The following is a 27,140-nucleotide window of genomic DNA, read 5'->3' on the forward strand; positions in this document are numbered from 1 at the left end:
TCTTGCTCGTTCAGATGATTTGAGTACTCCCCGGTGTCGACGGGAGAAATGCCACTTTCTCTTCGATGGCGGTGGTCGGGAAATCACACTGAGCGGTAATTGCACGATTCAATGCTGGAAAGGCCCAAAATGGGGGATCGTACCAAATATTCGACTGGACCTAGGAACATCAGAATCGCTGCAAATATAGTTTTTAACTCCTCCTGTATCTTTGAGTTGAATGGTGATAAGAGAGGTCCTGCAGGGTAACCGGTAAGAGGTCATTATCATTCAGAGCGTGGCATATTCTGTTCAGTTACGATAAAGGTACAAACACCATCTGTCTTCGGTCGACCGGTCAACATTCACCGGTAGCCATATAATTGTGATTTACAACGTTGTCCGCACCCAACCCGTTATCAATATCACATTGCTGATTATCTCAGGCTTGTTCTAGTGTTTCATTGACCTTAGATGTATTTATTCAAACGCCGAGTCCATTTTGAAAGAGAACGATGGTTGCCGTGCAATCAGAATACGGGCGCAAAGTCAATAGGGGTGCTCATCACGTCTTCGTGGTCATTCAAATGTCAGTATGAGTATTATCTATGATACGGTGGCATCGGCGGCGACTGATTTTAGCACTGATATTAATGGCAATCAGGAAATGTACAGGCAGCAAACTCAAGCTACATCATTCATGTCCCAGTACCTCTGTGCCACGATGCAAGTTAGCGGTCCGACATATCCGCGGGTTGACAAGGTTAAGGCCTGAGGAGGAGTCGACATGTCGACATGTGTAGAATACTAAATAGCGCTCACACCGGTCTGAGGCCTGAGGCCTGATATATTGACATGCACTGCTCTATGCCCCATCAAGCTTAGCGTCTGCGCCATAAACCAAAGCACTCCACTGACTACATTCGAATCAAATATGCATACCCGCAGTAAACACGACCGCAGACAAGCTTCATATGGCAATGAATCGAATGAGTCTATAATGCACTGATTTAAACGTATTCGAGGCTCATGATCGTATCGGTCACTTCCGACAGATAACGTCACTTGCAGATTTGGAAAGGCTTGCGCCACGATACCAGCCAAAGCACGTCCAAAGTTCAGTGCAGCACCTTGTGGCATGATCACGGGGCAACAGCGTCTGATCGGTTTTCATTCACTTAAAATGTTCTGATACATTCTTTTGTTCTATCTAGCTAAGCCCCCGGGAGACTCCAGCAATTGACAATTGTACAGCCCCGACTCCACGAAGGTTCTATCAGATCAAAACGTCCAGGCACTATTTTTGTATGCGCGTTAAATGATTTTCTTTTCCCCCGGGGGCCCTGTGGCAGTTTTATATGCTCACGGGTTGTATTTCATTTTGCTGTCATGATTATACTGCATGTCGGACATGTCTGTTTCACTCTCGTGTCTCATTTGGAGAATGCAGGTTCCTTAGCGATCAGGTCTAGACCACTCTAACGGTTGGCAGAATTGTATAGGCATCTGATTAGCCATGCATGCTAGATGTGATACATGTAAGACAAGGTAAAACACTGGACGTTTCGAACTAACGATGGTTAAAAATAGCGCGATAGACAACGGAGTCAGGGATGCCACCGCTACAGGACTAGTGCCAAAAATAATATTCTGATGGCTTGAGTCGAGGATAAGATAAGATGGTATTCGGATCGTACAATATGGATCAAAATTTCATTATTGCCTGATGGGCAAATGGGCACCCGGCGGCAACCTCACGTGCCACGATAAGTAATCGATTTATGTAACTTTTATACCGATAAATTTCCAAGTCGATATTAGACATGCTTCTAGTGCACAGCAGTTACTACATATCGTTGAGCTTCTTGACTTCGAAACACTAGCGGCGGCTAATTCTGTGGTTGTGTGACGTGTGACGTCAGATATTTTTTTCAAAGAATGTTTGCGTTAGCTTCAGTGCAACGAGGCTGAGTTCTAGAAGGATTGCAAAAGGAATGGTGCACAAGACCAACAGAAGAAGACTTACAAAGTTGTATAAAGTCGCATGGTTTCCATCACAAGAAAAATAGGGTCGCAACTGTACGGAGCTAGTATTAAAAAAGACGATTTGATGCGAGCAGCGACATTGCATAAATCACGGAAATATTATGTTTCAGAGGTTCTGGTGCAGGTGCGGTGTCATTCTAGCCACGGTCCTTTTGTAAACGCCCACACAGGATACGATCAAGTCCAATATTAGTAAAAATCACGTCGAACGGACACGGCGTTTCAAATTTCAATGAGCATGACGTTTCGATAAGCGCGGACATAACCTGTGACACGTCCTGCAAAAGCGAACTAGTGCAACCCGTTTAAAAATTGGCATGTGTGCCAGAGGTGATATATATCTATATTACAGGTATAGTGTGAGTGCCAAAAGATGAGACATGCATATATAATGTTCATGTCGGAGAGCGAAGGGGCTACAGTAGAATGCAGTCACTAAGAACGAACAGCTCTAGCACAAAAATCACCTGAATCATGATCTACTTTCTCCATCTACCTCTCTTTTCTTGATATTCAACGGCTGCGTACCACATTCCACCAGTGAGCGTGAGAAGGATGCCAAGCGCGTTTGTCGGCGTTATTGTGAGCTTGAATAGAATGACCGCACAAAATACAGAGAGGACTTGTTTGACATTGGCTGTAAGCTCATCAGCATATGCGCCGTTGTATGTACAAAAATGGTCACTCACCAGCAACAGTCATACTCAGAGGGCCTGCTGCCCGATTCGCCGTAAAACTGACAATATTGAGACCAAACGCAATCAAGCCATTGACCCCAAGGAGCGTCGCTTTGACTGGTGTCATCTCTTCTAGACTCCATGTATGCACGCGGGATAATTCCCCCGTGACGTATGCGAGGAAAACGCACTGGATGAATGCAAGCGGTGCCATGCGGGTCAAGAGGTCTAGCGGATGTAATTGTAACCGCGGGGGAACGATAAAATTTACGCGCGGCTGCGGAGAGGTCGGTGATGGGGTCGACTGCAGGATAGAGGTGTAGATAGTCTTGATGGCAGCAAGCACCGTTCCCAATACGGTCAAAATGAGTCCGTTTGTTGTACACGAATAATCTCCGTACGTCCTACACGGATATAAGTAGGTGACGTTCTGAGGCGAAAAATGACTCACGCAAAGCCAACGCCAGCTATGACAGGTATCAGGGATATCATCTTGTGATTACTACTCCGGGTGCCAAATAAGAAGACGGAGAGAAGAATTATAAAAATCGGCGTGGCTGCACGAACTACTTGATGAAACTGCGGTGGTCATCATCAGCTTCTAGCTTGTGCAAGGTATACCATCACTCACTGGAACAGTGACCAGATTCAGAGATACGTTGCTGACGGCGATGTTAATGGTGTACAATACACTAAATGCCACCAGCGCAAAGTTTTCTGCGTCGGTGAGTTTAGCAGGTACGAATGTACCATTTTTGAGTAATATGAGCCCTCCGATGGTCCCACAGAAAGCGTGTAGGGCAGTGAGGGTGTATGGGAAAGGAAAGTGGATGAGGACACCCTTGTTGTATAAGGTAAGCCCGAGGTTGAAGCAAAAGTAAAGAATGAGCCAAAATGCCAACGAGTAGCGTGTGGATGGGGAATAGGGCGAATTTGTTTCAGGCAGCGGGGTATATTTTTCATTTTCCGAAGGGTCATTGTGGATGGGTATACGTGTATCAGAAGAAGACACGACAGGGGGAGGTAGCAGGTCTTGCATGTCGGCGTGTGACGATGGTGAAACAAGACGATTGCTGCTACGTAAAAAGCGTTGGCGAGATATAAGAGAGCTGTGACGCCTGTGTCCTTTATCGGCACCCAAACCTGACAAACCTGCCAAACCTGCCAGTGAGAATTGCGAGGTGTGCCTGTAGGAGCCCCACGCGTCTTCTTTGCTAACCGTAAGCGGTTGCGGATATGACGTTTGAATGGAATTTTGTGCTATAAAATCGGCACGCTCATGTTGACGAATAAGGCTACTAGTCCATTTCTTCGGAAGAGGATCTGGAGTCGAGAATAAATCTGAGATCTGCCCAGATAGGACGGCATGTGACTCATGCCGTCTGTGTAAACGTCCTTTAGAGAATGTAGTGAATCTGACAGGGACGGCGGAGTCGTCACGGGCACACGTCTGAGCAAGCGTCGGGGCAGCGCGTGGACGCTGCCCGTTAGTCAGACCGGCTTTGTCCAAGCCAACGACTTCCGGCACGAATGGACATTGAGACTGGCATGATATGGCAGCCAACTTTTGGTCCTCCTCAAACGAGGACATGTTAGAGTGCGAAAACGGTGGTAGAAGCGTTGCTGAATATCGATTCGAATTCCGTAATATTATTAGCAACTGCCAACCCTGCTAGACGCCCAAAACATGTGTGTAACCGATGTGTAACCTTAATTAGTCTTAGCGGCACGGGCCGCACCGAGAACGACAGGTCAATTCTACTAGGTCATGTCTGAGATCTGAGACTCTCCTCCGTACAACTATTTCAATTCTTACAATTCCGAGCAGGAATCAACCGCAGTCTTGACTGAAACTGAACCTCTCTCCTTCGGAAAGTCGGCGATAGAAACTTCAACAGTTCAAGGAACCAAATAATACGTTTGATATACAGTTCCTGTTGTTTGGGGGGAAATTGAAATATATAGCTAAGTTTAGACTCTAGTATATATGGGTCAGGAGTACGTAATACTGCGGACGTCAAGTTAAGGTCCCCGATTTAAGTTTTTAAAAAGCACATGGGGCATGAGATGATTGGCCGGCTATAGGTCAGGCATGCGGCCGGTCTTAAAGGGTTTGCGCTGACAAAGCGCTACGAGTACCGTCTACGATGGTAACAACGGTCCAAACATTTAGCTACGGATGGACCTTATAATAGTCAGACTGTCATACGCTCCTGATAGGCACTTTGATCGGACATAGAGAGGACATATACTCGACGGAGACAACGTTAACTTCTAGAATTCCGCAGTTGCTGCCGGACTCGGAGTTGAAGCCGCTGGCGGTGAGTCCTGGGTTCGAGGTATCCAACTATCTCATGTACATGGCTGGTCCTTGGTGGGAAAGGGACCTGGTACGGTTAGGAGAACACATACAGCCCCGGGGCCCTTCACTAGAACTGGGTGTTTTTCGACATGCAGAGTGGGGGGCGCATCAGAGAACCGGTGAGAAGTTATTGTCATATATCGTTATATATCGTAATATATAGGAAAGGATTTCGTCTAATTGTCCTCACTCAAGTCTCGTTGGAACGCAGACGACGAGGATTTAGCCAGCAAAACGAGGACCCCATTGCGAGAGCAAGAGGCCCCCAATGGATTCGGTCACAAACAACCGCAAACTCGAGCCCAAGAGGCCCCCAATGGATTCGGTCACAAACAACCGCAAACTCGAGCCCGTACCTAATATACAATGGGAGGGTACTAAAATGGGTGGGTGCGCAAAAGATTGCTAGCGAGACAAGTAATTCGAGTGAGAAGAGGCACGAAAACTCAAGACTGAAAAACAGCGTACCTAGCGAGACAAGTAATTCGAGTGAGAAGAGGTAAGGAACTCCGCTACACCCAGTCTCGCTAGACATAGACTGTTAACTCCACTAAAGGAGGTGGCAATGAGGATCGCCTAAGACATATTAGTCATGCCGAATGATGCACAGAGGCATCGGCCAAAGGTGGCAACGGGACTGGCCCGAAAGAAGGCATGAATAATACGTCGAGAGATGCTCAGGGCATTGACCAAAGGTGGCAAAGGGACTGGCCCTAAAAAGAGGCATGGACGACATGCTGGGAGATGCACAGGGCATCGGTCAAAGGTGGCAAAGGGACTGGCCCTAAACAAAGGTAATCTCTTCGGGAAGACCCGAAGTATAAAGCTGCTGAGGAGCACGCTCGTCCAATTACCCTGGTGTAAATAAAGTTAAACTCGACTAATTGTCCTCACTCAAGTCTCGTTGGAACGCAGACGACGAGGATTTAGCCAGCAAAACGAGGACCCCATTGCGAGAGCAAGAGGCCCCCAATGGATTCGGTCACAAACAACCGCAAACTCGAGCCCGTACCTAATATACAATGCTAACACTCCAGCTATGAGGAAGGGAGGGAGGGAAATAGAAAGATTAAGTAAATAAAGATAAAGATCAAGATAATTGACTCAGAGATGTTTTTAGATGGCTTGGAACGGTGTTACTGGATCATGGATGGACCGCCCGTTGAAAACGAGCGCATGAAGTAATGCGGGATTTTTCCGTATGTAAATTCGAAACGAATCACTTGACCAACGCCCCATAGCTTGAATACGATCAGCCGAAACACCAGAAGCTGCAAGTGAAGTAGCCCCGCCCGCCCGCAAGGAATGACCCGATATGGAATCAGGAAACAATGCCCGCAGACGAGCGATGAACCACGCACGTGTGGGAGTAGACCCGTCACTGCGTAGCCAGAGTAGACTGTTGAATGGAAACATTTTGTCGCGAGATGTGCAGGTAGGAGATGAAGGCACCATGAGGATCAGCGGATTCAGCACGCTGTATCACAATGGTACTACCTTCGAATTGGACGTCAGATTTGTGCCGCCGAAGGACGAAGGAGTGATGAGAGTCGGCAAGAATTACCGAGGTACGCAGAGTAAGTTTTGCGAACGACCGCAGGGACGAGTTATCAGGCCAAACAAGTTCACCGAGACGCAGAAGGCCGTAAAACCCGTCAAAGAGCTGTGCAATAAAAAGAAGATCATCATGAGATGGTGACCTTGGCATAGACGCCAAGGTGGTTTGGAGATCCGCGCGGGTAAGAGGCAGTTTACGTCGAATAGGAACTCCATAACGACGTTTAGCTCCACGTAATGTGCGGGACACGATACGTGAACGCCGATTTTGTCTGACGTGCGGATAGAACTCCTCCAGGATACTACAAATACCCGAGAGATAGTTGTCCACTGAACGAGGATTAATATGAGCCGACATAAAAGTGACGAAGAGGGAGAGGGTGTCAACTGGTCGGATCAAGTGCGAGATGGTGCAAATCACAGAAAGTAACATATGAATTGAGTGCCGAAGAGTAGGATTGATTAGTCGACCTATCAAGAGCAAGACCGAGGTTAATGGAACGCTCATGAATGAGGCGTTCCATTGGCCAAGCAGCACGAACTGGCTGCTTCGCCTCAACTGACGCATGAATCATTTTTTTGATGCCCCCAGCGCATTCCGAGGGGGTTGAAAAGGGAAGATTCGTAATCCAGGCGAGCATCTTGTAGCCTCCCTAGCACGCCACCGAGAAAGACGATCTGCAACAACATTGTTGTCGCCAGATACGTGGAAAACTCTAAAGTCCACGCTGTAGGCAAGGATAACCTCTACGACATCCATTAGAAGACGGTTATACCCTGCTCCACCCGACAAAGAGTTGAACAAGAACACCGTATTAAGGCTGTCGGTGTATACCGCCAGACGACCACTCTCCGGAAGCCGTGTAACAGCGTCGTGGATAGCAGAGGCCACGCAAAGAGCCTCAAAGAAAAAGATGTCCTGGACAGGTGAAGGCTTGGGAAGATTAGATTGGAACCCGAGGTTAAAACTGGGATACCAAAATCCCATGCCTGAACCCGAGGCGTCACAGAAAACTTGAAGGATATCCGGGCCAAGAGGTTGAATATGCCAAGAGACCGATTTGAGTAAGTAAATACCGTCAGAGCGGGCAAGGTGAAACGCTGCCCAGAGCAACTCGTCGACGACGGTTCGGTTTAGCCATAGCATACCCTTTGAATTAGTCTTTCCCTTCATCTTGGCGTAAACCGCTGAAAGCCCGGGCCGAAGGAGCGGGCAAACATTCAACGCCCAGTTGAGGGAGCCGGCAATGTGCTCGAAGTCCCAAAGTGATCTCTTCTGCTTATGCTTTGCGAACGCACGAAGTTCGTGTACTAAACCCTTTTTAGACTCCTCTTTGAGGGATATCTTCATCAAATTCGGATCCACCTCAAAGCCAATGACGGGGAGTGGAGATCCGAAAATCTGCTTCCGTTCCTCATGTGGGATGCCCAGTTCATCCCAGAGAAGAAGGAGAGCAACCATATCCGTAGGAAGCATCTTGCGATACTTGACATAGTAAGACATATCGCCAACCTTGGCGAAAGAAAAAGAATCGTCGACATAGATGAAGGCTTGAATGAGTCGTACAAAGACTGCGATCCATATCACAAGTGACATGAAGGCGTGGAAGATACGTTGAGATGCACGTCCACCAAACACATTGGCACGATCGACCCGCCTTTCACCTTCATAAGAAACAACTTGCTTGATTTGCCAGAGTGGGTGCATGGGCATATGGCGATAAGCCTCAGAGACATCTGCTTTCCAGATGTGTAAGTCGCCGGTAGGATCACGTTGACGGTAATCACGAATGGCATCTCCAAGGTCCTGGACATTGTCCAGTGTAACCCCGGCAATGTCTTCTTTCGCGATCATAGAATTAAGAGAAAAATCGCTGGCACTATGGTTGGTGACCAGACGAAATTTACCTCCTTCCTTCGGGACCGCGTGGATCGGCATGCTGTACATACCCGGCAGAAGGTTAGGACCAAAGTTAGAAGAATACCTTCCAACTTTTTCCTCTTTAAAAATCTGGTCGCGGATGAAGTTGCGTTCAAGTTCGGATGAAGGAGAGGGGGATGGAATTTCCCAGGTTATAGGATAAATCCCAACCTGAGTGTCAGCCCAAGGCCAGAAACCTTCCCGTAACCCTTGGCAAACCGAACGGACGAACGGAGGATTAGGATGATTGGCATGTAAGAGAAGGGTCTCGAAACGATCAACATTTATAGGAGTCGAAACACGGAAGAGATGAGGATATTTGGTGATTGTAGAGATAGCGGCGGCGTTTTCGAATTCAGCAAGAGGTGGACGTGGAAGAGGTTCAGCAGTTTCAGTCCATTGGGCAGTTCCACTAAGAGACTTAGCTTCGTCCCCCCAAATCATTCGTCTTCTAAAACGCTGTCCTCGAGCGATAGTCTCATTTAGTTGTCTTTGCCACGGGGCAGTCCCCACGCTTGTGTCCTCCTCTACACTTGCTGCAAACATGGAACCGCATGCAGTCCGAGGTAGACTTGTCACATGCTCCTCGATTCCAGTTATGGCAGGGTTCTCCTCGTCCGAAAGACTCTGGACGAGATGATCTCTTTCCGATTCCTGAACCCTTTCCCGAAGTCCTTTCTCCGGACGATCCAGAGAGTTGTTGTAGTTCGGTGTATGCGACCATTCCAAGGGATGAGAGGTGAGTGACCTCGAGTCGACGGAACTTAGAGACGGCATCGAATCTGAGATACTTCTGCCCCTCAACTTTGAGCCTGCAGGCTTTATCAAAGTCGATAATTCTGGAGTGGAGGACGTAATGGACGTCAACAAAGAACCCGGAGAGATAACGTTTGTATCCTCGTAGTTCAGATTCTTTCCAGGGCATGATGAAGGTGAGCGCCTCAATCCATAATTCGGTAGCAATACTCCAGTCCCCATATGTTTTAACTTTGTGGGAGGTAGTCGTTTGAGACATAGTGATTTCGAACCCTTTCCCAAGAGTTTGGGTTTGTTTAGGATCAATGGAGGTGGAATAATGTCCGGACAAGACCTTTTCAAGGTCGGGAGCTCGTCCTTCGAGTAGGAGGGTCCATTGGGACAAGGGAAAACTGGGACATCCTGGGGGTACCGGTGACTTGTCCTCGATAGTACTTAGAATCCTCTGACCACTCTTCATAACAGTCGAGGGTGAGCTGTTCGGCCTGTTTACTGGAGATATGACGATACTCCTCTGGTTGGAGCCAGGGATAGAATTGAACGCGTTCGGAAGTAAGCTTCTGTCTCTTTCCTCGCAAAACGTACTCATGTTCATCACTGGACTCATTATCTTCTTCCTCTTCGGACTGGACTCGTTTTCGTAGTCTTGTTCGGAGATCTTTCTCTTTAACAAGAGCGGAGGTACTAGCTGATTGACTTGGGGATTTGGAGCTTCCTCTGGTGGGCTCGTTCTCAACATTAACTCTGGATCGTTCCGCTGAAGAAAGGTCTTCAGAGGCATCGAGGTCGAGGAGCTCGAGGAAGTGTTTGAAGCCTGGTTTAAAGTCAAGTTGCGTGAGCGTATCCGATTCCCCAATAGCGGCTTGGAGGATGGATTGGATTTCCAACAATGCGTCTCCTTTCTGTATAAGCCCTTTCCCAAAGTCTTCGACGAACTTAAGGCATTGGTTAACGGAGTTTTGGTCAAACTCTGGGTGTTCTCCTGAAGAGGGGTTAGACGAAAGGGTAGGAGCGGATCCGTTGGCATTGTCAGACATGAGAAGAACTTCGATGTATTATTAGTGCGCAAAAGATTGCTAGCGAGACAAGTAATTCGAGTGAGAAGAGGCACGAAAACTCAAGACTGAAAAACAGCGTACCTAGCGAGACAAGTAATTCGAGTGAGAAGAGGTAAGGAACTCCGCTACACCCAGTCTCGCTAGACATAGACTGTTAACTCCACTAAAGGAGGTGGCAATGAGGATCGCCTAAGACATATTAGTCATGCCGAATGATGCACAGAGGCATCGGCCAAAGGTGGCAACGGGACTGGCCCGAAAGAAGGCATGAATAATACGTCGAGAGATGCTCAGGGCATTGACCAAAGGTGGCAAAGGGACTGGCCCTAAAAAGAGGCATGGACGACATGCTGGGAGATGCACAGGGCATCGGTCAAAGGTGGCAAAGGGACTGGCCCTAAACAAAGGTAATCTCTTCGGGAAGACCCGAAGTATAAAGCTGCTGAGGAGCACGCTCGTCCAATTACCCTGGTGTAAATAAAGTTAAACTCGACACATTGGAATATAAAGCAATTAATATATGGCCATGTAAATGCACCGTAATCAGCATATATAATCGCCAGCAAGAACTCACCGGTTCACTAATGGGCCGACTTGTAAAATACTGACGTTTGGTGTCGACACAAGGATTTCACAACGCAGATTTAGAACGACGTTCCAAGCACTGCGGGAAGTCGTCCGTTTACACCGGATTCGATGAAAACCTTTCCTTGTAGCACCAGGTAGTGGCAGCCTGTATACATGACGTTTAATGGCAACCAGACCGTCGACGAAGCTCACGACTCTGACTCTTTTCCCACGATCACGTGTAAGTTGCAACATTCCTTTCACTACTGGGACTTAGCTAAGCAACATCCTTTCGTGCGAGCGCCGAACATCAGGTATCTTGTCTTTTCCGGACTGTCGTGTTCTGGACGCAGAGTTCCCATTGACGTGTCTAACTATGTCGGAACACAGTGGTTTAACCCTGGGTCTCAAGCGATCCACATCCGACGTAGAGGCCCCCCAGTCAGCGCCTCCAAACCCCAAAAGACTCAGGGTCGATCAGTCTCCAGAATCGAACACAAGACGGGACACAAAGAAGCGTAAGAAGAGGAGAAAGAAAGAACCAGTAGTTGCGAAACTGGATCGTCATCACATGGGGGACAGTTCGTCACAGCCGCAGCGGTTGCCAGTGTCGGCTCGCAATGAAATCATTCGATTTACGTCCACGCAGCTACCAGATCCAGGAAGCAAAAGCAGGGTCGGAGTCGAAGTTCCATCAGACCATCTTGATCACGAGAGTGATGCCGAAAAGAATTCTGAAGGGAAATTACAATCAACCATTCTGGTATGTCTAAAGCATTGTCTGTTTTGATTCCCTCATCACGATATCGTACAGAATGGAAACGATTCATCAGAAACCGCTAATTATAGTGATACGAAACAGTCCCCAAATGTCAACTCGCAACACTCCTCAGATGCTGACCCTGAAGGCAGGATTTCGCAACTAACAAAGGAATTGACAGAGAAGGGCGAGGTGCGCACTCCATCATAGCAGTTAATATTTAATTCAAATGTTTTATCGTATCAGCTTCTGGCTGCGCATCAAAGTGTTCTCAACAACATTTGTCAAGCTCTGACATGTCAGATTTGCCTCGATGTGATGTACAAGCCTTATGCACTCGCTCCGTGTGGTCACGTGGCTTGCTATGACTGCCTTGTCCAATGGTTTAAACGCTCCACCTGCTGATAATAGACCTGCTGTACCAGCCATTGTACGGAAAAAGACATGCCCACATTGCCGAGCAGTCGTGCGAGATCGTCCCGCAGAAATATGGACTATCAAGAATCTAGCGCACGTCATAGGGAAGAGTGGTCTTGCCAACGTGCCTCCTCGTCCCGAGGTGCAAGCTAACGTTGATCGGCCTGCGGACGTGGATCCTTGGGATGGCATCTTCCGGAAGTCGGTCCATGGTTTCCTTCCCTGGTTACTAGCAGACGATGCAGATACCGAGCCCCGTCGCGGAGAAGACGTCGGTATGCTTGATATGGAGGATGGAGGGATATACCGATGTCTGGACTGCATGCATGAGATTTGGGATGGCGTGTGTACATCATGCGGTAGGCGGTATCCTGGTCATGAAGGAGGGGAGGATTGGTCGGACGATGAACTCGGTTTAGACTTTGGCCCAGGAGTAGAAGAGTTTGACCCTGAAGATGATCCAGGCTGGATAGGTCTCGAAGAAGGCGAGGGGGATGACGAAGATGATGGCCTAGCGATCGCCGACTGGTACCCAGGTTTGCCAATGTTCCGTTGGCGCTTTGGCTTTGATGAGCAAGATGAAGAGGATGAGGAGGAAGACGACGCAGACGACGGAGATGAAGAAGCTGCTTATGAAAGCGATTTCATCGATGATGAACACGACACCGGAATTCCTCCAGGCCCTATTCAACAGCTGCCGCACATATATGAGCTTTCCGATGACAGCGATGATGAAGACCACCGTTCGCTCGTAGATGCCGATCTCCTCTCTGAGGAAGACGAACCATCACTTGCCAGCAGACCGGGCCGAACAGCACCCATTGTAGTTTCCTCCGACGAAGATGAAGACGAGCTCGATGGCGTTGTTACTGTCCGACCCTCGCGTCCAAGACGTGGACGCCTTGTTGAATCTGATGATGAGGTTGAGGTCTTGGGTTCATCGGACGGTAGTGGCCAGTGACCTGCAGTGACCCGTGAGCATAAATAATATTTTCCCTACATAGAAAGCATCTTCGTTTGATCAAACTGGCATGTAATTTTCTAGTGAGACGCAAACAATCCTGTTATCGCCCTTTATCGCCGCAGTACCTCTCGCTTAGAAGAATTCGGGCGAGTTTTGCGAACTCCGTTTTGGGAGTCGCAGCAGCACCTCAACCTAACAATAATTTTATGGGAATTAGGTTCCATCTCACTGCCAACTGTATGAAAAAGATCTTGCGAAAAGGCCGCCGCCCTAAAAATCGTTGTTGCGAGGTAATCTAATTCTTTGTCCTGCTTTATCTTAACTTCGTCCCATTAATACGTTGTTAGGGTCGAGTATTCCCAAATCTTGTTGCCAAATCCCATATGATTCGATGTCGCTGACGAAGACCTTCAATTGTCCTGCGCAAGGCGAAGACGTCTACTGAGTTTGATTCTGATCGGCGATAGTGGGTGCTATCGGACAGCTGGTTGTGTGCGCAAGCACATTGACACGAGGAGTGTCACCTACCGACGACGGATTCCCCCTTGCACCGCTTTGATGAGCCGCTCGCTCGCATATAATTTACATAAAGTATGTCCGTGATCGTCGCTCAAGCGCTCATCGCTCAGTGCGCTGAGCGCTTGCACACGGTCGTCGGTCATTGCCATCATTTCCTTTTTCGATGGTTTGATACTTCGGGCTTGTTCACCTGAGACAATAGTTTGGCAGACTGCATTTTTACGGGGTGGACGTCAAGCCTTGTATCAGTGAATCTCCAATCAGGTGCTGAGCTTATGTCAGGTACGATGATCTGACTAGATTTATTTGATCAATGATATGCATCATATTGAGGCGTTGCGGGTGGCGCCTATCCCCATTGAAATTGAATGGTGCTTTGTCAATAGTAACTTAGTAAGCAGCGCTTGCGCCTTAGACAATGTGCACTGGTACTGATGAGCGCTACACAACGTTGAAACGTTGACTATGGCTTGGAATCGCATTTCTCTTTTTCTTCGTCTCTATCCCTGTGCCATGTCAATTAGTCCGGCCCGCTTGCGAATTGTAGTGTTAATTTTCCTATATTCACTTCATGGCTCAGTCGAATTCAAAGTGATGACTCGGGCAGCCCACAGATGTGACGGGGCCCAAGCTTAGTTCTTTGCTTGAAGAACAATGTCATATCTGAAGCTCTGAAGAATCAGGTAGACGCATGTGGCGTCTAGGCTCTAGTGTTCTCGTCATCATGCTTTCGTACCACTGGACCCATTTTTGGGGTGTTGCTGCCTCGCGCGAACCACGTGGATCATCGATCAACCGCGCTCATGCAAACGATGTAGATGCGTGGACTTAGTGCTGTGCAAGCTGGGCAGTCTCCAGTCCTTCACGCAAGCACAAACATGCGTAAGATGTATGGTCCCTTTGTGCTTCTTTCCTGACTGCAAGTACACTCATAACTACCCTGGACCTGCGCTTTAGCCATTCATTCACTTCTCTAATCACACCAACTATTGCTACTTCTCTTCCTTATAAGGCCGGCGTGCCCACACCCCTCGACTGCTATGCGCACCAGAACCAAGGGCAACCCTGCTTCTCCTGTTCCTCGCCCACGCTCCCAATATTCCTCCAACGCCATGCACTGGCTCTTCCGCTCAAACTTACCCCATCGCAGAAGCTCTGCTGCATACAGTGCTGACCTTGGTAGGAGGAATTTGTTTGGTATGAGCGAAGTATTTGGTGTTCTTCTGAATGTGCGTCTCCGACCACTGCGCAAACTGACTCACTCACAATTATTCACAGCCTTCCGAGACGCTTCGCTCCCTGAGCGAGTCAAAGCGTCTCCTGGAGGAAGCCCGCAACGAAATCAACGAGACACGCGATTCGCACGAGCGCTCTCCGTTGCGTACAAAACACGCGTTCACCCGCCTTCCGTGCTTTCTTCCGCGGGAAACCGAGATCCGTGTGATTGAACGTATCCTGGAGGGTGAGCCTTCGTTTACCGTCTTGTTCGGTGCAAGTTCGGTTGGGAAGGTTGGTTCCTCAACTTATCAGTGCGATCACCCGTTTATCAAAAGATTGTAGACTGTGCTCCTGCGAGAAATTCTCTCGCGGAATATCTATCATGTTCTTCACTTCGATTTACGTATACCCGGCTTTGCGGATATGACGAGTCTTTACATGACTATGTCGCGGCAAATGGAGCGGTACTTTGACGAAATATCGAAGGCGACGCCTGGATATGAGGAATTCCGGAAGGAGAGCCTGGAATTCAAGGTTCGGTCAACAATCGCGTTGAAGAATGGGATTCCTGATGTTATCACAGCACGACAGGTTGAACGTCGAACGAAGGCTTAACGATTCTCCTGTTGGAAGCTCTGGTTCGCAAGTCAGGACGAGCGATATTGCAAGACTCATGGAGCTCTTCCAGGCGCGTATTTCCACCTGCTAATACGTATTTAACTGACTTCTTTGATTCAGAGTTCGCTTCTCAAGTACAGCGAGTTTGAGCCGTCAGAACAGCCACCAGAAAATGGAAAGCGTAAGAAGGACTCCGATGTGTCCTCAGACAGGACAAAACTCAACAGTTCATCACCTTTAAGTACGCCTTCGCATAAATCCCGGTGGTTATTCAAACGCAAAGGCAAGAAGCCAAGCGATGGACAGCAGAACCACGAACTGTCCTCGTTGGTGACCAACTCCAACGCTCGCGAAAAAGAGCATGGGAAGGCCACCAAGAGGATCCCAATAGTGTTCTTCGACGAAGCACATAAACTGTAGGTACACCTACCTGAAGATATATATTAGGCGCTGATAAGTCACCGTTGCAGCCCGGCGCTGATTCAGTCATCTGACGCGATGAAATGCATCCTAGATTCAATGCTGGTGCTCACGAAGCAAGACAGGTTATGTCATGTAATTCACGCCACCAGCGATCCTTTCTATCAAGCATGGCTGCGGCAGTTGAACGTAATGCAACACTGTAAAGTACGTCTTGACACCTTGCGTGGTTTTCAGGAGTCGATTATTAATACTATGGATGTAGATCATCACCATCGGAGATTGCACGAAGGCAGAGACGCGTGCCTTCTTTGTTGAGAAGATGCTGCCTCGCGTTCCAGAAAACCTACGCGCAAGCTTGTCGTTCGACTCATTATATGATGCATTTGGTGGCAAGTTAGCGCACTGGCATGATTATGTCAATGATTATGGTATGTTATTATCATTGTCTTGTCTCTTCATGTGAAATGCTGACGTATATTTCACAGTCAATGCAGGTGGAAACTTTGAAAGTAAGTACACATCACTATATCACACTGGCAGCTATGAACGTCGTATCACAGTCAAACAAAGCTCCCACTTCCTTCAGGCACATGCGGTCCTCAACCTTCACATCATCCACTCTTCACAAGCCACTACAGTGACCTGGCAGCGGCCAAGACCCCACAACGCCCAGCACACCTGCCGCCCGTCCCACGCTCCTCAGGGCCTGACGCCCTGCATGCCAACCTCGGACCCTGCTGGTTTCAAGACATACCCTCCTGTTCGAAACTCTTTCCGCGACCCCGGCAGCGTTAGCGATGAATATTCTGCCGATTTCAGCGCAATGCAACTGCTCAAGGTGATGAGCAAACTGAGTCAGGTGGGGACGAACCACCTGCCATATTTTTTGCTTTGTCGGGAGCTTGGTGTGCGGGCGGTGGATGGGATGGTTAGGGGGCGGGTGCTGAATCTACAATGGACAGACCCAGTGACGCACGAGGGAGAACCGCTAGCCCGCGTGGAACCATTAACGTCCATCATTATTAGTCCACCAGTTGGTATTATTCCCAGCCCTATCAATGTCGGGAGCGGCAGCACACTTGGTGCGTCCTCAGAAGACGGCGATATGATGGCGATGAATCCAGTCAATATATCCACGCGGGAGCTCGGGCAGATTGAGGAGGAAAACGAGGAGGAAGAAGTGATTGGCCCCAAACTTGTGCCTCTGACGCCGATCATGCGCTATGCGATGCGGGAAGTTGTGCTGGAATATGAAGATGTGCGGACATTATCTGATTACGCCTCTTTTACCGATGTCGAGGAGTACTGAGTGGCTGGCTGGCCTTTGCCTGGCGTACTCTATCACAAGTATCTATTAAGTTATTCATCCATCATTTCCCTCATTTTGACATTGCCTTCATTGTTTGACTGTTGTACTGTAGTAGTTTGCTTCGCATGTCTTGCATTAGTCCTGTACAGGCTTACATGTAATAATGCTCTCGCTGGCGAGATGGAACCTTCTTTGGAGTCGTATGATGCGATAGAGCCATTCGTTCTGCAAGGCGGTTCATTGTACATTAGCGTTGTACCGCCCAATAATTGCAATCACAGAAATAGATTGTGATCATGTCCACACCGCGGCTAATCAGGAGCCAGGTCCCCTATTAGATGGAATCAAACTCCGCAAACCTCACATCCGCATTTGCCTCGAGCCAAGCAAGCCATTTCTTCAAGTACGGGCTGCCATGTTTCACAGTCGACGAATCGCCCACAATACACTGCGAGTCCTGATTAGTCAACACCATGAGGACAAACATTTGCATTCTTACCAAGTGCCTCTTGGCTCGAGTCATGGCAACTGTCGGATGACTTAATGAGGATGGTATTCTGTGAAAATAATTTCACACACCATTCATACGTCTCTTCTCTTTCAGAAACCCAACTTCGCGCTGGAAACGTTCAATGGAAGGTGCAGTAGAGAAGATGAATCTCACCTTGTCGTTACTGCGCACCAAGCTAATAATGACAGCGTCCTTCTCTCGCCCCTGCATCCCATCAACTGTTCCAATCTCAAGCTCAAGACCATACACTGGTCTAAGCAAGGAAGTGAGAAGAGTAACTTGTGCTTGGTACCTGATTCACAATAATAAGTCCGACTTGCATGTCTCAGCTCAGAAGAATTCGGTCCCGTACGGAGTGATCAGGGCAATTTGTGATGGCAGCAATCCAGCTCCCACCAGCCTTTCAACCCATTTTGACACCACAGCTGCTTCGTTCTCGTTGCAGCGACTGCCTTCGTCGCTACCTCCGTCTACTCGCTCGAAGTATTCGCAACCCGCAGTGTCATAAAACACGACTGGCGTTCCCAGTATTTCTTTGATGGTGTCCTCGTCTTCAGAGGAAGTAAAGGCGCTGGTACTGGGTAGGTCCTTGAGGAGATGAGATCTTACAGATTGATGGGACACGAGCTTTGATGCGTAGAGCGTTTTGGAAGGAAATTGGCAAATCTGCGAGTGCATGCTAGAGATGTGCGTTGTGAGCTGCCTAAGTGCAACTTGAGAATGACTTCCATCTTACCGGTATTGGACATTGAGCAAGCGTTTTATATCTGGACCATACATCCTTTCGAGCCGGTCAAAGAGTGTTGTTTCTAATGTACGAGGTGGTCGCAAGCCAGTTCGTCCCTTTGCCTCCTTTTGAGTTTTTTTTTCAGGCTTTGGATTCGACTGTGATCCTCCTTCGGATACTTCGATTGTCGCGTCTTGTGCCATGATTTTGTCTCCTTTGACCGACTCCGCTTCGGAATCTGCATCACTGGAACTCGTGCCTTCATCTTCTTCAGGCAGCTGAGGTTTTGATGCTGTCGACTCTTGCGACTTCTTCTGATCATTCGCAGTACTTGCACTTTTTTTTGGTGTCGCAGTCTCCGATGTTTTCTTCTTGTGTTTGTCGATAGAGAGAATTGTAGGTGGTAATTGCATCGGGTCGCCCGCCAATATGAGCTTTCTCGCCTTGAATACCGGGATCCAGCACACCTGCAGAGGTATATCAACGACTATTGTCTGGAACAGAATGAGCTTACTGCTTCGAGCGCTTGTGTTGCCTCGTCAATAATGACTACATCAAACTTGTGGTCACGGAGCTGCCTGCTACCAGCTGAATGACATGTAGCAAGGACGACCTGCAGTTAATTGATGATTGTCCTGGTAACTCATGATAGTATTATAGGCCATACCTGAGACTCTCCGAGGACAGTCTTGACGACTCCGCCTTCGCGCTGCCTATATCTGAACTAGTAGTGAGTACGCACGCCGAGTCTGAGCAAGGGGTCTGTGCTCACTCCTTCCTGAGAGCCTTTACCTCCTCCCACATCTTTTTCCGTTCCGAACCTCTCGGTTTCTTGGAGCCTTTCCCCTTCCCAGCAAGCACATCGAGCGTTGATTCAATCTCAGATTTGACGTCCTTTGCAAGTGCCGCCTAACTCAAAGTCTCAGCCCTAGCAACCTTATCAGATGCTGAAGCAGAATCACTTGATCGCTCTTGTTGGCCTTCACTTCTAGCGTTGCTTCTAAGACGCCCTGATTAGCCATTACGCGCGCGGGATGGCCTATGCGGGTAGTTGTCAAGGGTGTTCTCTTGCCCTTCTCAGGGGGTGGTATGGCAAGAAGACGCTCTAGGATATTATCGACAGATAGGTTGGAAGCGCCACACACAAGGATGCGCTGCTGTTTCTCATTGGCGCTATGCTCCGAAGGAGAGGTGAGTTGGCGTATGATTTCAATTAAGGTATGTGTTTTCCCTGTCCCTATTATTGTCATCAGGTGGTTATATCAGTGGGAGGACCGATAGTTTTACCAGGTGGCCCATGGATACAAGCGACTTCCCGGGATTCAAGAACGAACTTGACAGCCTTCTGCTGGCTCGGGTTCAGAGAATCGTCGAAGAACTTAAGCTCCGCAATAGGAATCTTTTCAGAGGGTGGTGATATTCCGAGTAAAACTCGGATGAGAGGTGTCAGCTCATAGTCACCTTTGTCACTGGACTGTTTGAGCTGCTGTTAGCAAATCAGGACAGCGGAGCTATATGGTTTAGTTGCCTGTCTCGATGAAGGAATGCTGATTTTTTCCAATTGGCCAAGTGCTTTATCCATTCTTGAATATGGTACAATTTAGAATAGTCACATGGAAAAAAGGACGCAATTACCTGTCATAAGTGACGCTATTGGCCAACTTGAGCACTCGACAACGCTCAGGAAGGTCAAGATCGTCTGATCTGGAATCTGAAGGGTCCACTGCAATGACGATGCGGGTATCTGACACCTATTTTGGAGTGCGCAGGTCAGTGACCACCTAACTGAACTACACAAGGTCATACTTTGTATACCACACCTTCTGCAGTATGGGAGCTTTCAGCGCCAGCAGATGCAACCTTCTTACTTTTTGCAGATTTTTTGGCAGCAGCATTCGAGGATACATTCTCTTCGATGCGAGCGAGGTCTCCGGGTCTTTCTGAGACCTAAACTACAAGATCTATACGTATGCGATCAATGACATACCTGAAGTTATGAGGAGGAAATGACTGTGAAGTGTGAAACGCTGTGGGACGCTCCAGTTCGACTAATCTGCGCTTTTCCGTAAGATTGTAATCAGGAAACGGAAAGGCAGGAGGAAATGAATGACACCACACGTTTTCCCGCCTAGGCCTATGTTGATTCCAACCACACCAAGACTCCCCAATGCAAGCCCTTTTTGTTCCAGAAGTTTTGGGCCGCAGTTTGTGAGCAGCAGAGCGCTTCGCTCGATCTCTGCGTCGCGTTCCTTTGAGAGTAGTTCACGATGGCGGCCGATGAAGGCTTTGAGGTCTGCTTCTGATGCCATATCCATAGGCTCAGGGTCAATTTGGACGTGCTGGAAGTAGATGTTATTTGTCGGAATTCGGAAAGGAATAATGATTGTGAGGCTTGAGCTAAAACAATCCACTAAGCGCGAGTCCGTCCAAGATTCTTTCTTTGGAAATGGCTTTTGGTGCCGCACACCGCACATGTCCTTGGCCTTTTAAATTGCTAGCCATCATGATGGCCAGCGACCGATGCATGTAGTCAAGACATGGAGCTTAGTATCTTCGCAACACCCAAATTCAAGCAGCCGAAAATTATTGGACCAAATTTGACGATCGAAGGCATCGAATGTTTTCAATGTAACAGACCAACTACAAAGACGAATATTTTCAATGCCTCGACTCTCTAGCACATACATCTCAATTCTACCGTCGAACGTTGAGCTACTTCAGCCATTTCCCTAGCTCAAGTGCAGGTTGTCCACTTGATTTAGACTCGGAAAGGACAGCCATCTTCCTCTATCAAGGTCTGACTATTCGGAACCTCATCCCCCCAGCCCTTACCGACACCTTGTGCTAGCTTCATTACTAGGGGTGGACAATACCATGGTCATCTGGATGTCTCTCGGGATGATGTATGAACTTGAAGATCGTATTTCAGGAATCAGTACTGAGGGATCACCATTTTTTTCAGCTGAGTCAACTTCCCTCGGAAGTATTATTTCAGATGCGAATTTAAGAGCAGATTTGAATGCATTCATAACTCTTTTTGTCGTCTTGACAATGTCACTGTATGAACTTTTCAGGGCAGGACACATTGGCGCTGGCGGCTGAGAAAGTCGGTGTCATGCATTCCTCGCCGCTCTTGAAAACGAAGCCACGCGACTACACTCGAGGGAAAATCAAGTGGGGTAGGAATGTAGCGCGCTACAGTAATATAGCAGGACTTTCCTCATCGCCAGAAGATCGAAGGATCAAGAGCAATAGTAAGTATTTCATCAACCCTCTTAAGAATACTTATCTGAATTCTCTGAAGAGCCAGAGAAGGCCATTAGTAAAATTTTGGTATCACGCGATCATGACTACTGCGCAGCCTGTGGGAACCTCAATTATGATTGTATGATCTATCTGGATGCGCAGCGTTGCGCAGTTCGTCAGAGTATTCGGGTGTGTTCCTATTTTTAGACCGGGGAACGATAGCAATACTGATAGATCAATGGCTTCCCAGGGGACTGTGACGAATCAATTTCTTCATTGGTGCTGCATACATCATCATTCTATCCTCAAATCCATGATAGCCTATGATAGCGCGTATGAATTTGAAGAATCTACGTATGCCGGTCATTTCCGATTAGGAATTCTTGCTGTCTTACCACACGGTTACGCCTGGGTTATAAGAATGGGACCTGACTGAACCAGTTTCAGCCCCACGCTATCAAATCCATCCCCCCTCTCCATATAATGCGAGATCTACCCGTAGAACTTATTGGCGTCATCGTTCAGGACGTTTCCGCGACAGTTGATCTTCTTCATTTACGCAGCTTGAACCGGTCATATAGAGAGCTGGTCACTCCCCGCACATTCAGCAAGCTTCACATCAAAAATAGTATACAGAGTGCGCAAAATTTCCGCCAGATCATCGGTACCGCAAGCCTTGCTATTCATGTTCGAGAAGTTGTCTACGATTCTCGCGACAATGAGCGCTTCCGGCTTCCACCCGACAACGGAGGCAAGTCAGTTTCCATTCGTCCACGTTCCAGAGTCTAATCAGGGCCGTGTGCATAGATTCTGCGGATGCTGTCAGTGAGCTTGAAGAAGTACTGACCAATGCATTTTGCGGAATAACCGCACTTCCAAGGATTGAAAGCGTCGTGCTCAACTTTTGGCCGTCATTTCTCTGCCAGGAGTCGGGAAGAGAAGTCTGCGAGAACCCATTCTGGTTCATAAATCGGCAACTCACCCTCCTTCACGCCATTCATCACGGCATGAAGTCATCTCGTATGACCACCTTGTCTCTCAACAACGTGATTTTGCCTACCACTAGCTACGACTTTGTGTCGTCCCTTACAGACTCGCCCCTGTCGCATATTTCTGTGTCTGTTGTGTCCAATGCCGAAGTCAGTACTTGGTCAGCTTCAAATAACGTCAACGGTTCACTTGGAGCACTCTTGCCCCCCTCCAATCCCACTCTGAAATCAATTGTGCTACGTAGCCCCCAGGGCGCCTACCACAGCCTCGCTACTCGGCTTTCTTCATTCTATTATCCATCCCTCGAATCCCTCGTGCTCGAAAATATCATTTTCGATCATACGCCCTCTTTTGATGGCGTTGAGGAGTTTGTCCTGCGTCACAAGCATACCCTGCAGCGACTTGAGCTGCAATCATGCGCATGCTACGTACCGGACTCAGCAACTAATGTCAGGCAGTGGTCGACCATCTGGAAACGATGGGCTGCCGAGCTTACCAGCTTGACAGAGCTCGTCGTTAACAATGGCGATTGTAGATACGTCCTCCTCGACGTTGATCAGGGTTATATTCCTCATGGAGAGGTCAGCACCTTGGTGTATGAGGATGATTCGTCAAGCTTGCAGGTATTTAAAGACAGCATAGCGGCCGGTCAAGTTGCAGTGGTGTAAATATATGTACTATCGTGTATAACCAATTTCTTAGAAGTGTGAAACGCTGTAGGATGCTCTGTATCGATTAATCCATGTCTCCGTAGTTCAGAAGACGAACTTGAAAGGGCAGGGTGGAAATAAATCCTATCCGTAAGACTCGCCAGTGCCACAAGGATGGACCAAAACGAGCCGATCATCTTCTCCTCATCGCGAGCGTCTTGAGATTTGACAGCATCATGTAGTACAGCAGGTTACGCCAGTGCAAGCCTTTTCTGCTCCAGAATTTTGGGGGCGGCAATTTATAAGTAGGACGCTTCAGCAAATTTCTCTAACCCTTAGAGAAATTTGCTGAAGCGTCCTGATAATCTGCATTCTTTCTGTGAACGATGGCGATCGATGACAGCTTGTTAGGAGGTATGCTGGATCTATATGATACCACATTGCCATTAGTACTGATCAGATTCGGAGGAAGAAATTTCGGTTCTTACTACATCATGCTTGCGTGCAGGCTACCCACCAGCGGGTGTGTAGAAAGGCCCATTCGACAGCCACAGTAGCAATAAGCAAGCAATATTTCGCTAATTCGGCTATATAGCGCTAGGAGCCTGAATCTGGTTTGTGTGTGTTTGTGACCACTGACCAGCCTTTGTACAATGTATTATCGCATGGTTTGAGCTGGATCTATTCAACTATTCTACACACATAAAACTCACTCACTCGTACGACCATCTCAGTCCATTTCCCCAGACTGAGATCTGAGATGTGAGTTTTCTCTTCTTCCCTTTCGTTACAAAACAACGAGCTAACATACAGTAGTAATATATTGCTTATCAGCTCACTCCTCGCTGGCCTCTGGTCGAGGTGGACAAAAATCATCGAGCGGCGGGGCGAGCGAGGCGTGTGCTTCATTAAGATCGAAGCAGGAGGATCTTCACGCGGACCCGCTTACAAAGGCCATGTTTCGTTGAACGTTGACGCTCGCAACTCGTGATTCCGGTCACCTTTTGGGTAATTGACAACGCAAGGACATGCGTGGGCACAAACGGCATTGCACAACTATGGGACACAAAGTCCCACCATGTTTCCAATCTCAACGTCACGCGTGCTACACAGAGATCAATCGATCACGATGGTCCCCGACATAATCATATGGACCCCCGCGACCCTTCCAGCTAAGTCAGATTCGTCTCCGTTTTCCCAGCTAGTCTTCCCCTAGTCAGCCGCAGGATCGACTTGACGCTCAGTATCCTCGTGCCAAATCATGATCGATCTGATCACTCTGTTGGAACATTACACACAGTACCTCGTCTATGGCATATTCACCAGAAATGCAGTAGAGCGTGTTGAAGCGTTTGCAGCTACCAAATGGTGAAGAAGTTTGATCAGACCCCTACCCTATTCACTTCTGGTGGGTTGTTCACCGAGATTAATGTGGCAGTAGTTGATTTCGGTGGTTTGGAAGGGTACTGGGTCTACTAGGAAATTATTACCAGGTGTGTACGAGGGATCATTTCTGGAAGAATGTTGACACAAAGATCTGAAGGCTAATCATGGCGTAGTTACTTTGTTACTAGTATACAATCATCAAACTTTTTGAAGCCATTTATCTCCCGAGGGTTCTCGCACTGCCCAGATATTGATTTGAAGAAACCTTCGCTTCAGGCTACAGCATGGGGACACGCACGATGTCGGTATAAAACTCTCGCCGCCAGGTTGCAAGTTATTTCTGAGCTCGAGAGCTCAAGGACATTCCTCATGATGATCACCATCAAACCTACGCTCAATGTCATCATCAATGTCGCGATTGCGTACGCCGCTGTTTTACCATCGCAATATACCCCAACTTGCGGCCTCCCCAACTTCTACTTCCCTCCCTACCAGTGTCCCTTCAGCATTATCCTCTTCCTCTGATACCACCGCTGGCAATGCGTTCCTTATGAGCAAACTTACTGCTGCAAAGCGCACGCAAATATATTGGATTGCGACCGCTCTTGCCGTGGCCGTTTCTTTAGTTTAAGGTGCAATTACCACTCTTGTCGAAATTTGCGAGAGTGAGGGGCTCTGGACAATCAGATTCAGTCTTGAGTGTCAGGAGCACCTATGGTGGACAGGCATAGCGTTGGCTCTTATCGCCTCATTAGGTTGTATGGTCCTTTCATTCCTTGCCGGTATGTGACCCGTGTACTTGGGGTCACGTAGCATTAACTAATATCTGTGCAGGAAATAACAGTGATTCGCTTGGCATTATCTTGTTGGCCAGCGCATCCTCTCTTGCTGTATTCCGCTATGCGTGGCCTGCATGGCGTAATCGGCATTACTGCTCTAATCGATGGGCAGCATGGACTGGCCCAAGCCGTACAGGTATTGATGCAGCTCTGGTTCCCCTCGTAAAAGGCGATGATCCCTGGCCCATTTTCAGCAAGGGGGTTCAAGTCATGAAGCAGCATCCCGTCGACATTCGCCTTTTCAGATCCAGGCTCATCGCCGATGACCCTACAGATATCCTCAAAGCGAAAAGGCGCATTATTGACCCAGGAATGTCTGGGCTGCAGCCCGTAGAAGAAGAAGAAAAATCGTTAAAAATTGTAGAGCGTGGGCCAGATAATCGCACTGGTCTATACGAGCCCGTCCGTCAGAAACAATCCGCCTCCCTTTTATGGGGAGCCTACATCGGGTTCTCTCCCCGTGTCAGCCGAGCGATATTGGCTGTCCCGTCACGCTTGTTGAAATCGTCTCCGCTCACTGATTCTGGTCATGATGGCCAGTCTGTGTGCCTCGCTCATGGCATCCTAGGCCGTAACAAGGGGCTCGCCCCAAAGATATTTATACTTGGACTGGACATCAAGATACTTGAGGAGAAAAGCGTCCAGTGGCCTCGGCCTTCCAAAGTCCTACGCAGTTACTTCAAGGACGAGATGGAAGCTGCTTACGGATCGCTTCCGAAGAACTATATCAACGCTGCAACGGAGCTGGCACTCCTCCTGGCTGATTCAAGCCATGCTCTCGTTGCAGATTGGCTTGTAGCATGCATGGAACATCAAGACATTGCACTGAATAACCAAGTAGCCCGTCTTGGCGCGTCTGACGCTGACTTGCAGTTGCTGTATCAGCTCTCCTATGCTGCAATGTTGGTCAGCTTGAGTGCACATCGGAAGGGTCGCAAGTATCGTCCAGAAATGAAGCTTTTCGTCGCATACTGGACAAGATACAGAGGTGGCGTCGACTCTCTTCCCGATTGGACAACTTCGGGAAAGATGACGGAACGAGTTAGCCAGGAGGAAAGCGATTTAGGCGTTACTGACTTGAATGCTTTGATTGATGCTGTTTGTTCGGGATTGGATATTGAAGCCTCATCTTCTGCGGAGAATACTGCGACGCCTGTTACTAAATAGCATGTACAGTCATGACTACCGACTCGGATGCCTGGTACCGTGTTCTATGGATACTTCCAAGAGAATCAATGTATCCACGACTTGGGGAATGTAATTTTGAATATACGCGCAGCTAACTTTGGGTCCAAGGAGCAACATAAATGTTCGACGCTTGAACATGCAGACTTCTCGACAGCACTTCTGCATAACCCACTCGCATGACATGTCAGATTTAGCCTCAATCAGAAGTACGTATCGAGTCTGTAACGCGTCGTCATTCATTAATAGCGCCGAACTTCAAACCTTCCAATACCAGCACCCACAGGTGGCATGAATTCTGTGAACCTTTCAAGTCATGACACATTGGCACTCATAACGCTGCCGAGCACGAATCAGGTCCCAAGAGTCCAACGTCTTAAAGAAAGGGGACGGGCATGCTATGCAGCGTGAGATTGTTGTTGTTCCAGGAGGAGGTTTTTTCAAAAGTGAAATAG

General features: G+C 48.2%; 7 protein-coding genes across 7 annotated transcripts; 4 read left to right on the forward strand and 3 right to left on the reverse strand.

The window, feature by feature from the left end:
• Positions 1-2,504: 2,504 nt before the first annotated feature.
• DFJ58DRAFT_657515 (triose-phosphate transporter family-domain-containing protein) lies at positions 2,505-3,741 on the reverse strand (the record flags this gene model as incomplete). Its single annotated transcript, XM_041381985.1, has 4 exons — positions 2,505-2,662; positions 2,715-3,106; positions 3,154-3,281; positions 3,334-3,741. The coding sequence occupies 4 exons, from the start codon at positions 3,739-3,741 to the stop codon at positions 2,505-2,507; spliced, it is 1,086 nt and encodes a 361-aa protein (XP_041245992.1).
• Positions 3,742-5,254: 1,513 nt separating this feature from the next.
• On the reverse strand, positions 5,255-5,778 carry DFJ58DRAFT_265794 (uncharacterized protein). The gene is made up of 2 exons (XM_041379549.1): positions 5,381-5,778; positions 5,255-5,310 (listed from the first exon to the last, which is right to left on the reverse strand). Exons 1-2 carry the CDS (start codon positions 5,597-5,599, stop codon positions 5,287-5,289), a joined length of 243 nt encoding a protein of 80 aa, XP_041245993.1. The 5' UTR covers positions 5,600-5,778; the 3' UTR covers positions 5,255-5,286.
• Positions 5,779-11,097: 5,319 nt separating this feature from the next.
• Positions 11,098-13,061, forward strand: DFJ58DRAFT_839810 (uncharacterized protein; the record flags this gene model as incomplete). The annotated part of the gene is made up of 6 exons (XM_041392557.1): positions 11,098-11,164; positions 11,201-11,237; positions 11,314-11,686; positions 11,738-11,875; positions 11,930-12,003; positions 12,095-13,061. 6 exons carry the CDS (start codon positions 11,098-11,100, stop codon positions 13,059-13,061), a joined length of 1,656 nt encoding a protein of 551 aa, XP_041245994.1.
• A 1,360-nt stretch (positions 13,062-14,421) lies between these two features.
• Positions 14,422-17,176, forward strand: DFJ58DRAFT_265881 (uncharacterized protein). The gene is made up of 9 exons (XM_041379550.1): positions 14,422-14,812; positions 14,862-15,092; positions 15,144-15,335; positions 15,385-15,489; positions 15,540-15,835; positions 15,890-16,046; positions 16,105-16,270; positions 16,328-16,351; positions 16,403-17,176. The coding sequence occupies exons 1-9, from the start codon at positions 14,624-14,626 to the stop codon at positions 17,149-17,151; spliced, it is 2,109 nt and encodes a 702-aa protein (XP_041245995.1). The 5' UTR covers positions 14,422-14,623; the 3' UTR covers positions 17,152-17,176.
• A 309-nt stretch (positions 17,177-17,485) lies between these two features.
• Positions 17,486-20,752, reverse strand: DFJ58DRAFT_701027 (AAA domain-containing protein; the record flags this gene model as incomplete). The annotated part of the gene is made up of 16 exons (XM_041383588.1): positions 20,508-20,752; positions 20,377-20,442; positions 20,196-20,325; positions 20,025-20,140; positions 19,894-19,972; positions 19,677-19,863; positions 19,352-19,626; positions 19,162-19,298; positions 19,057-19,108; positions 18,904-19,002; positions 18,399-18,856; positions 18,015-18,341; positions 17,816-17,954; positions 17,731-17,770; positions 17,651-17,679; positions 17,486-17,599 (listed from the first exon to the last, which is right to left on the reverse strand). The coding sequence occupies exons 1-16, from the start codon at positions 20,702-20,704 to the stop codon at positions 17,486-17,488; spliced, it is 2,445 nt and encodes an 814-aa protein (XP_041245996.1). The 5' UTR covers positions 20,705-20,752.
• Positions 20,753-21,791: 1,039 nt separating this feature from the next.
• DFJ58DRAFT_265951 (uncharacterized protein) lies at positions 21,792-23,477 on the forward strand. The gene is made up of 3 exons (XM_041379551.1): positions 21,792-21,824; positions 21,886-22,386; positions 22,443-23,477. The coding sequence occupies exons 2-3, from the start codon at positions 22,119-22,121 to the stop codon at positions 23,291-23,293; spliced, it is 1,119 nt and encodes a 372-aa protein (XP_041245997.1). The 5' UTR covers positions 21,792-21,824; positions 21,886-22,118; the 3' UTR covers positions 23,294-23,477.
• Positions 23,478-25,070: 1,593 nt separating this feature from the next.
• DFJ58DRAFT_744336 (uncharacterized protein) lies at positions 25,071-26,790 on the forward strand (the record flags this gene model as incomplete). The annotated part of the gene is made up of 3 exons (XM_041387310.1): positions 25,071-25,271; positions 25,326-25,443; positions 25,496-26,790. 3 exons carry the CDS (start codon positions 25,071-25,073, stop codon positions 26,665-26,667), a joined length of 1,491 nt encoding a protein of 496 aa, XP_041245998.1. The 3' UTR covers positions 26,668-26,790.
• Between the last annotated feature and the right edge of the window lie 350 nt (positions 26,791-27,140).

Source organism: Suillus subalutaceus (assembly GCF_016647625.1).
Source record: "Suillus subalutaceus strain FC151 chromosome Unknown DFJ58scaffold_30, whole genome shotgun sequence".
Taxonomy (NCBI): Eukaryota; Fungi; Basidiomycota; class Agaricomycetes; order Boletales; family Suillaceae; genus Suillus; species Suillus subalutaceus.